A 15,423-nucleotide genomic window follows, 5' to 3' on the forward strand; every position below is an offset into this window, starting at 1 on the left:
TCCACATTATAAGCAGCATACAAAGAGGGACTCACCAAATTACTTGTGCTAAGAACAAGAAAAAGTTTAAGACTTGAAAGAAACTAAGTTGTAACGTGATTTTATTGATCAGTCACTTTCACATCTTTTGCAGACACAGTTTCAGAGGAGCGCCTCAGTGCCTGGCCCTGCTTCATCCCAGCTATCCCAGAGCAAAACTGGTCCAGTCCTTCTCAGTCTCCTCGTTACCTCCCAAAGTGCAAACGGCAGCAGCCAAAGCCAGGGATACAGGAAACAGTCTTGCCTCCATTCACATTCTGCTCAGTGAGCAATTGCTGCTAGCAATGGCTAGCAACTATCAAAACGTATTTTCAGCATAATCAGTAGAGAAAGGATTCCTTCGAAAGTCAGTGTACACATGCATGCCTTTTGTAGCCCTGCTATTGACAGTTATAAATGATAAATCACTCGTAATCACATGAATCACTTATCAGTGTTAAAAAAGCAGCCATTTTAGAGCAAACAGGAACATGTAGGCAAAAGACGTTGAAAAGAGAAGATTACAGCACATTCTAGTCACTTTTAATAGGCAATTCCACAGCTTAGGATCTAAAGTTTAAAAAATGCCATGATTATCCAGCCACCAAATCCTTCCTTCAGAGCTCAGCGAGCTTCAGTGACCCTGACGAGCCCAAGAGCCTCGGCATGGCAGAGGGGTAGATCCTGAGGCAGCCTAATCTCAGAAAATTAAAAGCTTTGAAGATTAAGAGCAGGACCTTGAAATGACCTAGAGAGCAAGAAGGAGCCCTGCGGTCGCGGTGGCTGCTCCCAGCTGCCGAGCCCCAGACGCCCTCGGCCACCAGCTCCAGGGCAGGAGCGTCGCCGCGCTGGGCCCTGCTCGCCGCAGCGGGGACACATCAAACCCGCAGCTTGCCAGAAACCTCTTGTGGAAACAGATATTACTGATTTCATTTGCTACCCTATTATCCGGAGGGGTAAAGAAAGAAATGTTCTAGAAATAGCACAAGATTTGCATTTATTCTGAAGTGATAATGTTATCGTGACTTGGGTAGGCAAACTAGCTAACAAATTGCTAAATTGCTGCTGCTTCTTGTTTACCTTCCTTCCATTATCTCTTGAAACATGAATAGAAACAGGATGCGGAAATTCAGATGAAATCTGTCCAGTATCAGAAATACTAATTTCACTGCATGTCACAGGCTAGATTCCTGCAAAACACCTCAGGACAACTCTTACCTTTTTTACAGTGCCATAAACACTAACTTGCTTGTCATTTCTCAAAATGCCAACAGCTTTGCAGAAAAGGACCTGAAAAGTCAGGTGCCCCCCTTACTTCTCTTTCTGCTTGACCAGTACCTCCTCCCTCTCTTCTCCATTTGTACTTCTCTGAGCTGCATCGCAGTGCAGCCTAGCAAAGCTTTGGATACAACCCTGTGCCCTGTGCTCTGGGTGTCCCTGTGACTCACACAATCACAGAATGGTTGAGGCTGGAAGGGGCCTCTAGAGCTCATCTAGTCCAACCCTCTGCTCCAGCAGGGACACCTAGGGTGGCATCCAGGCAGGTTTTGAAGACCTCCAGAGAAGGAGACTCCACAACCTCCCTGGGGAGATGGGAAGGGGGAACGGAACAAAAGAAGCAACAAGAAAGAAACCACATCAACACTCAAGTGCCGGGTCACGGGGCAGCCCCGCAGGATACGTGCGCGCGGGGGTAACGCACAGGCACTGCGCTGCCCGCACCGGTGCTGAGGTTGGCACCGGGCACCCAACCACTCGCTGGCCCCTGCAGCAGCGCACACCTACTTCCTATTTCCCTATAGGAACCGTAGGTGGGTTTCCTATTGACCCACCGCGAGCTGGGGGCAGTTCAAAGAGAAATGGAGGGGAGGTTTGCATGACAATGCAAGCAGAATAAATATGCAAATGAATTAATTGCTTAACTGATGACAGATTTCACTTTTAAGAGGAGACTTGCACACACGCACAAAAAATCAAAATATGCTTTTGTGCACTGGAATGGAGCAGACATAACTCCAAGAAACAGTTTCAAGTGCTTTTTTCCTAGCGTAGCTACCACAAACAAAAACTGAAATGTTTTGGAAAGAATTTGTATCATTGATTATAATGACAATATGTCTACAACATGTAATATGCCTAAAAGAAACAGAAAGCAAAACAATCTGAAAGGCAGCTTGAAGTTTAAGGTGAGATATCTGGCAAGAAAGGCATCTACCAGTCTCTGACTTTTTAATATCAGAGTGATGTCACTGGGTATCAAAGGCAATGGAAGTATGGCACAGACATCAGTAAAAAAGAAAAGAAAATGTGACCTGACAACTTGATCACACATACCAAGTTATTTCAAAACTGTAAATCTGTGTTTTCCTCAAAAGAGGAAAAGATTTCACGGCCTTTACTTCAGCTAATTAAGGTAAGTCAAGTAAGTACCTATCACTCATTTATACACAAATGACAAGAGTCGCTGCAAACCTACGACTAGACCACCTTACAAACTGCATGCTCCTACTGCGAGGAATAAAATACATTCAAAGAGTAGAGGCTCAGCGCAGCTGTACTGGCTACTATCAGCTGCAGAATCCTCTCTGTAACTTAGGGCATTTCTAACACAACAGTTCATCTTCCGAATGTTAGCAAAATAAACGACACTGGTTCATATGAAATGGACATGCCCAAATGCACACACCTGAGTATCTATAACATACTAATTAAAATTCTTGGCAGCATTTACTGGATGCAGCACTGAAACATAAAGCTAACTGTAAGGTTCCTGTTTCACAACATTGTATTCTTCAGTGAAACAGTTTAAATATATAAGAAGAATTAGTCAAACAAACAAGACAGCTGTTGCCTCCAGAACATGAGAGATTTGGACATGAAAAGGAGAGGAGCCATTAAGCAAAAGAGATGCATCCTTTAGCGTGAACAAGCCTTAAGCAATTTAGGCTGCAGTTGCTTTCCTTTGGGCACAGCTTGCTTCCTCACACACATACAGCCTATGCCAAAACACGCCCACACAATTGGTTACAGCCACTGAATCCCATACAGCAGCCAGAAGGGCACAAATAGCTCTAAATTGTTCACTTGTATTTTGAATGAAAAAAATCTCATAGAAGACCCAGAAAATGTCATGCTAAGATCAAATATTTGTAAACATACATGTTCTCCTTTTTTTTTTTTCTCCCCACTTCAGAGGTGGTTCTGAAAGCTCATTATATCACAATAGTTAAGAAATGAATCCTGACAGATTTATAATGCACCATCTTTTTACAGAAGCTGTAAGAGCAAACATAGATGTAGAACCAATAAAACCCTTAACTAGAAAGGGGGAAGACATGCTTACACACGTAAAATATTTTATCTTTTCCGTCTGGCAGCCTGAATGTACCTAGTTAACCAAAGCCCTCAAAACCTCAATAATTCCAGACCATATGCTTATTCCCCTAAATTTAATAAACATTTACTTACCCAGCATCCTCTTGGAAACCTTCCAACTCATCTCGTTGTTCTGCTAAGGTGGATTCTAAATCCAGATAGGTGCCGTTGTGAGACAACTGCAGCGTGCAATCATCAAGCTGTAGAACAAAATTCAAAAGTTCAGATTTGGGCAGTAACTCTCTCCAAAATACAGTAGCTTTCTCATTTTCAAGGTCCCCAGAAAGGGTCTCCTTAAAATAAACTACATGTAAAGAAAAGAGTACAGGAGGAGTGCACTTTTATGCAATTTAATGTACTACGAGCTCAATTCCATAGTCAATAGATAATGCTTGGCCACAACAGTATCAACATGACTAATAGAGCAAATTATTAATCTGAAGGTATAATTTTAGAGTTTTATCGCTGTGTTTTTGGATGCCTCTAAGGAAAAGAGGCTTAAATTTATAGCCGAGATATGGAAGCCTCTCTGTTCTTAGCTTGCACAGTATGTATAAGTATGTATATAGTATACATAGTATGTATAAGTATATATATAAGTAAGTATAAGTCTGTATAAGTACGTATAAGTAGAGTTTATAGGCCTTGCATAGAGGTGGACAGAAGCAGCAGTTGTTTTGCGAGCTACTAAAAAGCCTCCTGAGAGTAAAAATGTGACCAAGTTAGTGCAGGCCAACAGCAGCCAAGAGTTCAGATCCTGCAGCAGGGAAGATCTACCAAGCCTCAGATTTTTGTCATTCTCATTTCAGACCCAGGTACTAGCTTGCCTCAGGGCACAGGTACCAACTTGCTATAAAGGCACCAAGGTTCGTAAACAGCCACACCTGAAATGGAGAAGCTGTCCGAAAAAGCAGAGAGATTTGTTTGAAGTTTAAGAAAAAACAAGCAAAGTAGCTCCTTTTTTTTTTTTCTTTTTTTTTTTTTTTCCTTTTTTCTCTCGTTCTTCAGGAGTAGGTCTAGGAAGATCCATGAAAAAAAAAATCTGACCAACTTATCATGAGGAAATGCAAAATAACTGCTAGACTGAGTGGGGTAACTCAAGAAGCCCAAGGGAAGAACTAGGAAGTAACATAAGCTCCTCTCTCACCATATGGTAACACAGCATCAAATCACAAGGAATGAGGAAAAAAAAAAAGCCTTTGCAGGGCCAAGGAAACAAGAAAATATTTACCAAAGGGTAGGTGAAAGTACAAGGTGTCCTAAACTACTGCCAGGAAAGGAGTGGCCATCCATCCCCAGGGAAGCCAGGCCAGAAGGAGAGGAACCACCATCACCACGGCCAGTTTAACAAGCTACTATGGTCCTTTGTTGTTAAAGGTGAAGATCTCCAATGTCTGTGGGCTCATTTCATAATGGCTTCCAAGTTCAAAAACATAGTAATTCCCAAAGTATTGAATCTACTGGATCTAAAATCTAGTTTGATAACAGAACAGCCTCACAGCGACCTGCCAAACAGAAGATATTTCATTCCTCTGGATCTGACAAAACAAGGTGACAGGTTCTTCACATACATCTATCCATGGTTGCAAACACAAGTATTATAATGGAGGTACAAGTCATGTTACAAGGGTCACTTTGAGGAGAATAATTATTACAGCACTTAATATAACCCCTTCGCCACACATGGCAATCTATGACTCTTTCAGTAGGTAGCAACGGACTGAAAGTCTATGACTCAAGGAAATTACATCTCTATCTAAAAATAATAATAATAATCAGCAGGATTCCCTGATTTTGATGAACTAACCAATTTAACTTCCCATGAAGGTGATGGGCTCCCAGTAATCCTTCAGTTAGTCACAATATGAAGTCACACTGATGTTTGGAAGTCAATACTAAGATGTAGCTTCCCAGTTCCCCGCCTCTGACCTACATGTATACACAAGGAAAGACCATAGTTCTAGGATGGTTATTCTGGATCATCCAATTTGGAAATACTGCAGAAGAATCTGTTCACATTAAGCAACGGATAGAGAGCAGCTTTTGAGTTACTCCACATTAACTGTGCTTTCTCCTGTTCACGGTTTGAAAGAAGACATCATCTTCAGGAGAAATGGAAATGGTGGAGGGAGTAGGTAAACCTACTCCCAGGCAGGTAAAGGTGGATTTCAAACTTCCTCAGGTTTTCTCTCCTTTTTTTTGTAGGGAAAGAGTATTTATATGCAAATAGTGCAACGTAAGTTTTTATGCTAGGGATTAAAGAGAGAAAAGAACCTTGAAGTGCAACCCTCTGATATTACAACACTGTTACTATTTTGTATCTTTATGATTATAAAGGATATTATTAACCTAAGTTAAACTCAAAATAGACTCTTCAGTGAAGACAGACTAAATATTACTCTGGGAAACTTCTTCCCAGTAGCCTGGGATATCAAATGAAATGCTAATTTATTCAAAGCAATGCCAAAAGGCAAACTACTAATTAGATAAATGTTCTGCTCTCACTATGGAGATTGGGAGATTTGCCCATAATTTCCAATTATACTGCATAATAAGGGGAAAGGAACTGTGTTTTACTAATATGTTATGACTTTAGTCTATAAAAAGCACGATGAGAACAGGAAGTACCTAATGTACAAGATAAAGGAAAATAGTACATTCTATGTATTTTCATCTCATCTCCATAGTTTCAGCTGAACAGAGTATTCATTCATGCTTTAAAGCACTCATACAATGCATCCATTAACAGGAGTTATGGCAAGGAGAGAAACTGAATTTCAGTACCTTAACACTGAGCGATGCCAAGATTTTTTTTTCTTGTGGGTTTGCATGTATAGAGATGGGAGGGAGCAAAACAATACCTCTGAAAGGAACAGATGGCAGCAAACCATCTATAGTCTAAAGCTATCCTTCTCTATATAAGCTCACCTTTCCCCTCCAAACTTCAATTGCACTCATATTTCACAAGGAGAATACAAAGAGAAGGTACCTGTGAATACTTTGAACCAGCAAATTGCCCATCTTTAAAACACCAATGATGCGTAAGGTTCACTTATCAGTACTCATTATTAGCAATTCAATATTTAGTTCATTCTCCTCTGCGCCATGTTGTCACATGTTTTATTTGCTACTCATCACTTCTCCCAGTCTCTGGAGACTCTCAGAAATGGCACCCATTTAGTTCATCCAAGACATGCAATCCGATTTAATATAATTCATATTAAAAACTTCATTACCACCCCATCTCCCTACAGAAAGGGCAGAAGTCAGAACACAAAGACAGCTATTCAAAAGCAAACAAGCAAAAACATACCAACAGTGCTATTTTCTATAATCACGGGCAAGATGGATATTCAACTCAAAATTCATTGCATTTGCTTCACTTCATTCTCGACAATTTTTTCCCTCCTGGAGTACTGCGTCCAGTTCTGGGCTCCCCAGTACAAGAGGGATGTGGAGCTGCTGGAGAGAGTCCAGCGCAGAGCTACCAGGATGATCAGAGGCCTGGAACATCTGCCCTATGAGCAAAGGCTGAGAGAGCTGGGTCTGTTCAGCCTGGAGAAGAGAAGGCTGAGGGGGGACCTGATCAGCGTGTATAAATACCTCAAGGGAGGCAGTGAGGAGGAGGGAGCGGCCTCTTCTCAGTGGTGGACAGTGATAGGACTAGAGGAAACGGCCACAAGCTGAGGCACCAAAAGTTCCACAGGAACTTAAGGAAACACTTCTTGACAGTGAGGGTGACAGAGCCCTGGCACAGGCTGCCCAGGGAGGTTGTGGAGTCTCCTTCTTTGGAGATCTTTAAAACCCACTTGGATGAAGTACCACGTGCTCTAGGTGACCCTGTGTGAGCAGGAGGGTTGGACTAGATGACCTCTGAGGTCCCTTCCAACCTTCAGCATTCTATGATTCTATGAATTCAGCTTAGCATTTTGTTATTCAACTGCTTAGCCACTTACTATTAACATAACGGCAGATTCACCAAAATGTTTTCATAAGCTTACTTCTAATAACTCTCTCGCTAGTGCCTTCAAATTGTCCTGAAGAGCCAAAAAGTTGATATATTAAAAAAAAAAAAAAAGATATAATGCAACTCATACAACAAACTTTATAAGAATTGACTATTTTTCTACAATCACATTAAAATACCACCACAAGCGTTGTGATATTATGAACAGTGAGATGAACACTGATTATGAACACTCAGATTATGAACACTGCCAAACAGGAACAACTGTAGTGCTACCTTTTCAGGCAGAATTCCTCCCTTTTCAAAGCTTCCTGCAACATTTCAACTTTTTTTTCATTTCAGCTCAAGTATCAAATCAGAAGCATGCAAGCATTTGGATTACATTCTCATCTTCTAAAATTTTCAGCCCCTAAAAAATACACTCATTGCATTTTTTTCCTTGAGTTATCCATGGATATTCTCTAGCTCTATGAAAAGTATGTCTATTTAGATATAGTGCCTTTCACAGAAATCATGGAGCTGCTTGCAACCACACTGAGCTAAGTGTGGTTCACACACACACACACACACACACACACACACACACACCAGTCTCTAAGTCTTGTGCACAAGGCAGCAAACAGAAGTCATTAAGATATGCTAACAATTACAAGAAAAAAAAAAAAAAAGAGCAGATTTTATGTCATGGGCAACAGTCATCAGAACAAAAGTTTTAGGTGGGATCATCATCAGTGGCTGGAGAGCAGTAGCAGCAACTGTTCTTGCTTCACGTTTCCATGAAAGTAGAAAGGAAAATAAGACAGTCTTTTTGCAAGTATTCCTTACTCAAAATTTAGCCATTATGCTGATTATCATTTTTGGTGTACATTTAAACTCCAGTGAAACATGAAGAGCTGCATTCTGCCATGACAGATTAGTTATCAAAAAGCAGCAGTTGCTGCTGATTTCCTGATATGTGGGTGTGCTTTGGACAAAGAGAACTCAAAAGCCAAGGTGGCTCTTGCCTGGCTTGGATGAGCAGAGGAACCCAGCAGGCCCCCAGGGCACTAGGGGCAGAGCTGCTCACCTCCCTAAGGGGGAAGGATGGAAAAGCCACTTGAGGCAGCACGGAGCTCACCAGCTCCTCACCAATTTTCCGTAGCTGACTACAAACATAAAGACAATAAGAGAACAAAATGTTTGCACAGATGTTTGCCAAGACAACAAAATGTTTGCCTGAGATGCAAAAAAAAGCTACTAAACTAAATTAGTCCAACTTTACCTTGTTCTAGATCAACTTTACCTTGTTCTACATAAAACTTCCCAAAACTTTCCAAGACAGGAAGACATATTTGAATTTTAGCTGATTAAAGTAGGTATCTATATAATGGTGACTGACTTGCACTGTGCTGCCTTTATTAGCACCTGATCTGCAAATGTAACAGACACAGAAGGAAAATCAAAACCCACCATACACACACAAACGTAAATGCCATTATCCAAACAGTTTTATATTTTATATATATATCTCACATTTTTTCTCTGCAGTTTTCAAACAAGCTCAGTGGAACAAATTGACTGAATTTAAGTGTCAGATTTGTGTATCAAAACTGGAGCACTCACAACATAAGAAACGGCTTGAGAAGCAAGCAGCAAATAGGCACCACAGTTAATCACTGGACTCCAAAACTTTAGGAGCAGCATCCACTGGCTGGAGTCCTGACGTCCTTTTCCCTTTTGGAGGTCCTGCCCCATTCACTTGCCCAAAACCTTTGGGAAGTGACACGCAGCACCCTCCCCCCAACACACACACACTGTTCTTCGAGCAGAACCACACCACGCTTCCAATAAGGCAAAGCAAAGAACCATGCAACCACACGGCGAATGACCAAGTCACAGCATATACGCCCAGAAGGACAAAACAAAAAGTTACACTTGCAATTTTAGCACACCATGTTTGAGTCTTTTAATCATCTTCTACACATAAGGATTTAGGGATTGTTTTTTAGTGGAACACAACGGTAATTTCAGCATAAGAGACTGTACTGATGCCCTCACGAGCTGCCTCCACACAAGAGGAAAGCCCTTTTTTAAAATTAACTTGAAAATAGACTTCTCCCACAGACAATTATTTTGGGGGAAGAAAATCACAGCACGCACTTAAGAAGTCTGTCAGATTAATGAATAATAGTGCAATTATTACAAGTTTTACACTGAGAAAATGAATATAACTAGTCATGCAAAAGCAAACAAGCCTAATTAAACAGTTTACACATCTAAAAAGTTAAAACGTGACAGACAGTCCTTCGGCCCTAGCCCTTCACCATTCAACCCCTGACAAAGGGAACCTCAGCCCCAAAAGAGGAGAAGGTCCCAGCTTAAGAACTGACCCGAAAGGGGCCCCGAAAGCTGCGGCCTGCGGAGCCCGAGCCCTGCCCTCCGGTTTGCGCCCACCTCACCAGCGCCCCGGGACTCGCGCAGCCCGCAGCCATGCGGCTCCCGCCGGCCCCGGGACAACACACGGGTGGGGAAAGCTCCGTGACAAGCTCTTTCAAGGGGGAAAGGGAAAGGGAAAGGGAAAGGGAAAGGGAAAGGGAAAGGGAAAGGGAAAGGGAAAGGGAAAGGGAAAGGGAAAGGGAAANAAGGGAAAGGGAAAGGGAAAGGGAAAGGGAAAGGGAAAGGGAAAGGGAAAGGGAAAGGGAAAGGGAAAGGGAAAGGGAAAGGGAAAGGGACAGACTCAGTATATTATCTTTTACAGGTCACCAGATGAAATTAGTTTTGGTTACTCTCCCAGCCTGCGATGCCAAACTAATTTGTATACTGTGAGGTTATCAAGCTTAACACAATTTCAAATAGTCTAACGGTAGTGCACGTGCTATTGCTTTTCTTCTTCAAAATCACACTGACCAAAGAAATCCTTGTTGCTGTACAATAGGAAAGCTGGTCACTTCTCCATATTTTACAGTTTCACCTAGGCCCACATCCAGAAGGAACATGAGACAAGGAAAGAGCAACAGAAAGAAGAAATTCTCAGCCTAATGTGCACACTGCATACACTCCTGCTGCCCTATGCAAAACGCCTAACAGGCCCATAACACAACAGGTCCCTGCCTAGCCAGTGGGAACGTGGGGGAATTGGTGTCCTTTCCTCCAGAATGCTGCTCTAGATTGTACAGTGCCAGTCCAACATGGACTTTCCTTTGGCTTGTTTTTAACTTCTCTGTCCCAGGATAGCACTTGCCTGGAAAAAGGCAAGGGGGTAGATACCAGAAACACCCACCTTCCTTTTCGAGGAGAGGAGAAGAGGGGAGGAGAGATCCCCCAGAGAGGTTCCCTTTCCTCATCCAATCGAAGAATCCAAACAGAAGCAAAGATTTTTGGACAGGTGCCTTTTTGCATCTCTCCTAAATGCCAAGAAGGCATTAACAAGTCAACAGCCAGTGGGTGCAAAGGCAGCACCGAGTATCCTCCTGATCTTATCTTCCATTCAAATAAAGATAGGCATCTTTCAAAACTCCAGTGCAGACAGTGATGAAGGATTGTATTCATACTGTTCAGAGGCTTACATAATGAGGTGGAAAGACAAATTTGTTTACCAAAGTTTCTACAAATTACCTGAACCTCTTGACTTTCCATCCACTGGCTGGGAAGTACTACACAGTCTCATCAGATTTCTGGTTACTAACTGGACCTACAGGAGAGATTATTTCACTCATTTTGTGGTTTCCAAAATTAGAGAAAGGGGAAACAGAGAAAGAAGTTCAAGTATGACCTAACTGCAGGAGTAAAATCCCTCTTCTATTTTACCTTCTGGCACATATTCAGAAAATCCTTATCTTACTGAAATGCCTTAGCTCATCTTTCATTTAAGCATTATTTGCAGTAATTGTTCTTATTAGTGTTGGCATACTCCTTAGCCACCTTCAGAATGCTTTTCAGTATAGGCAGAATGGCTGATAACAACAAACACAGAGCTCCTTTCTGCTCTGTTTTTCTTTCTAAATCCAAAGCCCTGTTTGGCTTTACATCTCACAAGCCTGACACATTTGCACGCTCCTTGTGCACAGCTTTCAAACAGGTTCCTTTCCGGTTCAGCTGTTTTTCTAGTGGAATGGCAATCCTGTTACCAAGGCCTACAAATGCCAGCTCTTCTCTTGCTTGGCTGTCACCCTCTCCTTCTTTTCCAAGGCCCTTTTCTAGACAGGAAAGGGAAAAAATTCTCAAAAGCTCTATCTATTTACAAGCCCAAGGGTATTTCGCATCTTTAAGCGAACTGCATAAACTGAAATGGCATAGCTTAATCATCTTCTGTCTGAGGCCAAGTTTTAAACTGAGAATGATTATTCTACATGCAGACGCTTCTGAATTTTAATGCTTTTGAAATATTATTATAAATGATTCGACATGTTTTTGCACTTGCATACAACTGAACCCTTTAAACGTAACAGGACTGTCAGCATCAGTTTTCACAAAATGATGCAAAATGGGGATAGCCCAATTCTGTCTCGCTGAACACAGCCAAGCCACCAGAAAATCTTCAGGGGCTTCGGAATCACTATCATCAGCCCTCTCCCCACTTATACTCCTAACTCACTCTCCCAATCATATTTCAGGGTTAGAAAAAAAGTCTTTTGCCTGTGACTTCACCCTATTACAAGTGATTTTGCTTGCACAAACTTTCCCCAATTTTGCATCATGAATGATTAGCATAGTCTGTGAAAGCAATTTCTAATGCTAAGACATCACTAACTTACGTTTAGCAGAGCAGTATCCATTCTCAAGCTACTTCACAAACTTTGAATGCTTACACAGAGCTCAAGTCCAGTTGCATGAATAAAATAATGGCTCTACACAAAGTGTAAGCTGAAGATTTGTGAAATTGAAAATAGAGCAATGAGAGTGCAAGTATTTTGAAAGAATCGGCTACTTTGGGAATGAAAAACTGGCATTTTGAACCCAGTTTGCTCTCCTTGCCTTCATCAGCAGCTTTTATCTCAGGCGTGGTAGATGCCATAAAGTACTACTGGGGTCATGTAGCGTAGTGCATGAAATGAAACACTAATGCCACATGAGATCCTAAAGAGCCACTGGAGCAATACACTGCCAATAAAAATATTCTGCTGAAATAACAAAGAAACTAAAAACAAGCATAGAAAATTGTTATATTAATACTACGTGTTTGGTTTAAGTATAACAAAAGGAAGTTCAGAGTTCAGAGCTCTGAAATGCCCCCAGTTCGGGAGGCTCCGAAGGAGGCAACACAGCACCCTGAGCACATGGTGCCTACCAGCAGACCAGCAGAGACATGGTGCCCAGCTCCTCAGAGGCAACAGCTCACGTCACTGGCAGGCCAGACTTTTTGCTTTGCAATTCCCTGTAACACAGGGATCCACAGGGAGCAGTTCAGAGTTCACTACAGGATTTGTTTCCAAGACTTATGCTTCCAACTGGAGCCACACGAGCACTGTTATAAATGGCATAAGAGAGCTAAGAACATTGACTGTGAAACAAGAAAGTTAAGGAAATTCACCCAGAGACAGGGATTACTGAGTCATTTTTATTAAACTTGAAAGAGCTAACAAATATTAAAAATCATTCAATTTCTGCATAAAAGCTACACAAAATTTCGTGCTTCATTGGGTACTAATACACATTTTTTTTGGTTCTCTCCCAGGAAACATAACAGACCTACAAGGTGAAAATGACCTAACCTCTGTATACGTTGTCATTAACTTTTTTGGCACTTAGATTCTTCCATTCATTTTCCAGACTTTTCCTTACTAAGAATACCAAGAGCTAGTTTTTCTAGCCTTCATAGCTGAACATATGCCTTCAGCTAAACAGAAAGGAGAGTGACATAAGAGGGTCCTTTATTCAGCACAGGGCTTCACAGGGCTTTTGGGCTGATGCACATGAGATGCCCACAGCTGACACACTCTCATTACCATTTGGTAGGAATTACTGTGAAGGTATCCAAGGAAATGGAAATAATTGTATTCTCCAAGAGGCAGATAGGTCAAAAAAGGGAGAGGAGGGGGGAAAAGGATTAGCTTCAATGGAGTTTATCATCTGAGGAATCTTTTGTTCGTGTGTGTGTGTGTGTGTGTGTGCGCGTGTGTGTAAATAACCATGTTAAACCTTAAGTCCTTCTTTTAAAACTAAGAAGAAATCCAGGAAAACCAAAATCATGCTTTATTTGAAACAGTTTCATCTGACTTTTTTCTTACTTGTTATTTAAGCTTAAAACTGAAGTAGTTCAATTCTATGAATACTTTTGAAATCACTTTGCAAAATCAATTTATAACTTGCAGTCTTTTATTTTTAAAGCCTGTCTCTACATAAGAGCTCTCCATCAGTAGCCTCCAATTTGTTTGAGCAGTTTAAAGATATAGCTCTTGCAGTCTAAGGATCCCACTGCTACTAATCTAACTGGATTTATGATATTTTAGATTTCTCGCTACCTATCACAAAATTAAAACTATATTGGATTGCGTAGCCAGCCACATAGTTTGCACAAGTACAGCAAATATACAAACCACAAATTCAACTTTCCTAGAAGACCAAAGCAGAGGACATATGGAGTTCATGAACAGAAAAAGAGTTACACATGTATTGAGGAAGTCCAGGGTAAATTGTCTCTTGCAATAATAGTGCCTCAGAGGCTCTAAGTTACTTGAAAGCTAAATATATACATGTGTAGGTATTTACACAAAAATATCTAGGGAAAATTGTTGCACTGAACACTAACACCATTAGCACTATGAGTTTGAATGAAATATAAGGCAAAATAAAACATGACAGAGTTACTGAAGAGACCTATCAACAGAATCATCCTTCAGACACACTTTGAATTTTAGAAGTTCAAATTAATTTTTTTTTCTATTTTTTTAATGATTACAGTCATCAACTTTCTGATTTTTAGACTACCTCTTAAAAACTCTGTGGTTTCAAAAGCTAACATGATTTGGCAAGTCATTTGTGAAAAATGGAACTCAGTATGTTGAGTACATGTTCCATGGCAATGACCAACTGGTGAACCTTGCAGAATCTGTTTTTCTGCAGAGCACAGCGCTCTGTAGCCCTCCAGAAGCTAAGCTTATAGATGTCTAGCTTGCAAATTCCAACTGGATTTACCTGCAGAAAGGAGCCTGAGAATTTCCACATGCCCAAGATGAAACATGCACGGTAGCTTTATGTACCTAAATGCTGTCATTACTCAACATCTTGGCATTTTTCAACTTACATAGTCCTTAGAACCTATAGGACCTAGTCTGCTCTTCCTCAAGTAGACAACTTGACAACTCCCTGCAACCCAACTAGGCAGCAAGCTAGCACAACAGCACAGGAACGGCTGCTTGGAAATGTCTGACCCTGGCATGTCACCGAAGCCAAAGTACCTTGGAAGAACAAATCCTTAGATATTTGAGAATAAGCAGGGAGTAAGACATTACGGACATCATTTGAAATAATCTGACTGAGAGCAGGCCCCAAAGAGGTGGCCTAGTCTACACATTGTTCTCTCAAGTTATTTGGCAAAACATTCTGTACTACAGATATGCCTTGATAACCATTTGATTGAGTTCAAGTGTTCCTCCTTGCTGCCTGTAGCAAAACAATTTGGAATGTCCTATTGTGCATGTGTATATATCCTGAGGCAGAATGAAACTGCTAGTTAATATTTCCCATGGGGGCAGATATTTTATACTTAACACTGTGTGTGTGTGGGGGGGGGAACCTCCCAGCATTTTTGATGCAGAACTGTTTGGAGAAAAAAATAAACACCCTGACTTAGGAGATTGTGGCTCTACTTAGTGGAAATACTAAATAATATAAGTTTAAAAGAGGACAAAGGTTTTCACATTGAGAACTAAGGCACTGATAACCTCACTTGTAAAAGAATCAATTGTGAAATGGTTAACCTGTAATCTCACAGGTTTTTAGTGCATCCGGAAGAAACTGATCTCTCAAGCCTTAGCACAAGGCCTTCATCAGAAGATCAACTTTCCTCTCTAACCAACATCTTTTGTTGATTTCTCAAAAATATGGAAACAAAACTGTATGCTTTATTCTTAAGTATTGCTAAG

At 41.1% G+C, this 15,423-nt stretch overlaps 1 protein-coding gene across 2 annotated transcripts in view; it reads right to left on the reverse strand.

Annotated features, from left to right (window-relative positions):
* The window catches only part of FHOD3 (formin homology 2 domain containing 3), a 363,251-nt gene that overhangs the window by 326,687 nt on the left and 21,141 nt on the right, over positions 1–15,423 (reverse strand). For both annotated transcript variants that reach the window (XM_026040807.1, XM_026040808.1), the window contains exon 2: positions 3,487–3,593. In XM_026040807.1, coding sequence (XP_025896592.1) covers positions 3,487–3,593 — 107 coding nt within the window. The remainder of the gene's footprint in view (positions 1–3,486; positions 3,594–15,423) is intronic.

This window comes from Nothoprocta perdicaria, unplaced genomic scaffold (genome assembly GCF_003342845.1).
Source record: "Nothoprocta perdicaria isolate Ctin4 unplaced genomic scaffold, notPer1 scaffold_268, whole genome shotgun sequence".
Lineage (NCBI taxonomy): Eukaryota > Metazoa > Chordata > Aves > Tinamiformes > Tinamidae > Nothoprocta > Nothoprocta perdicaria.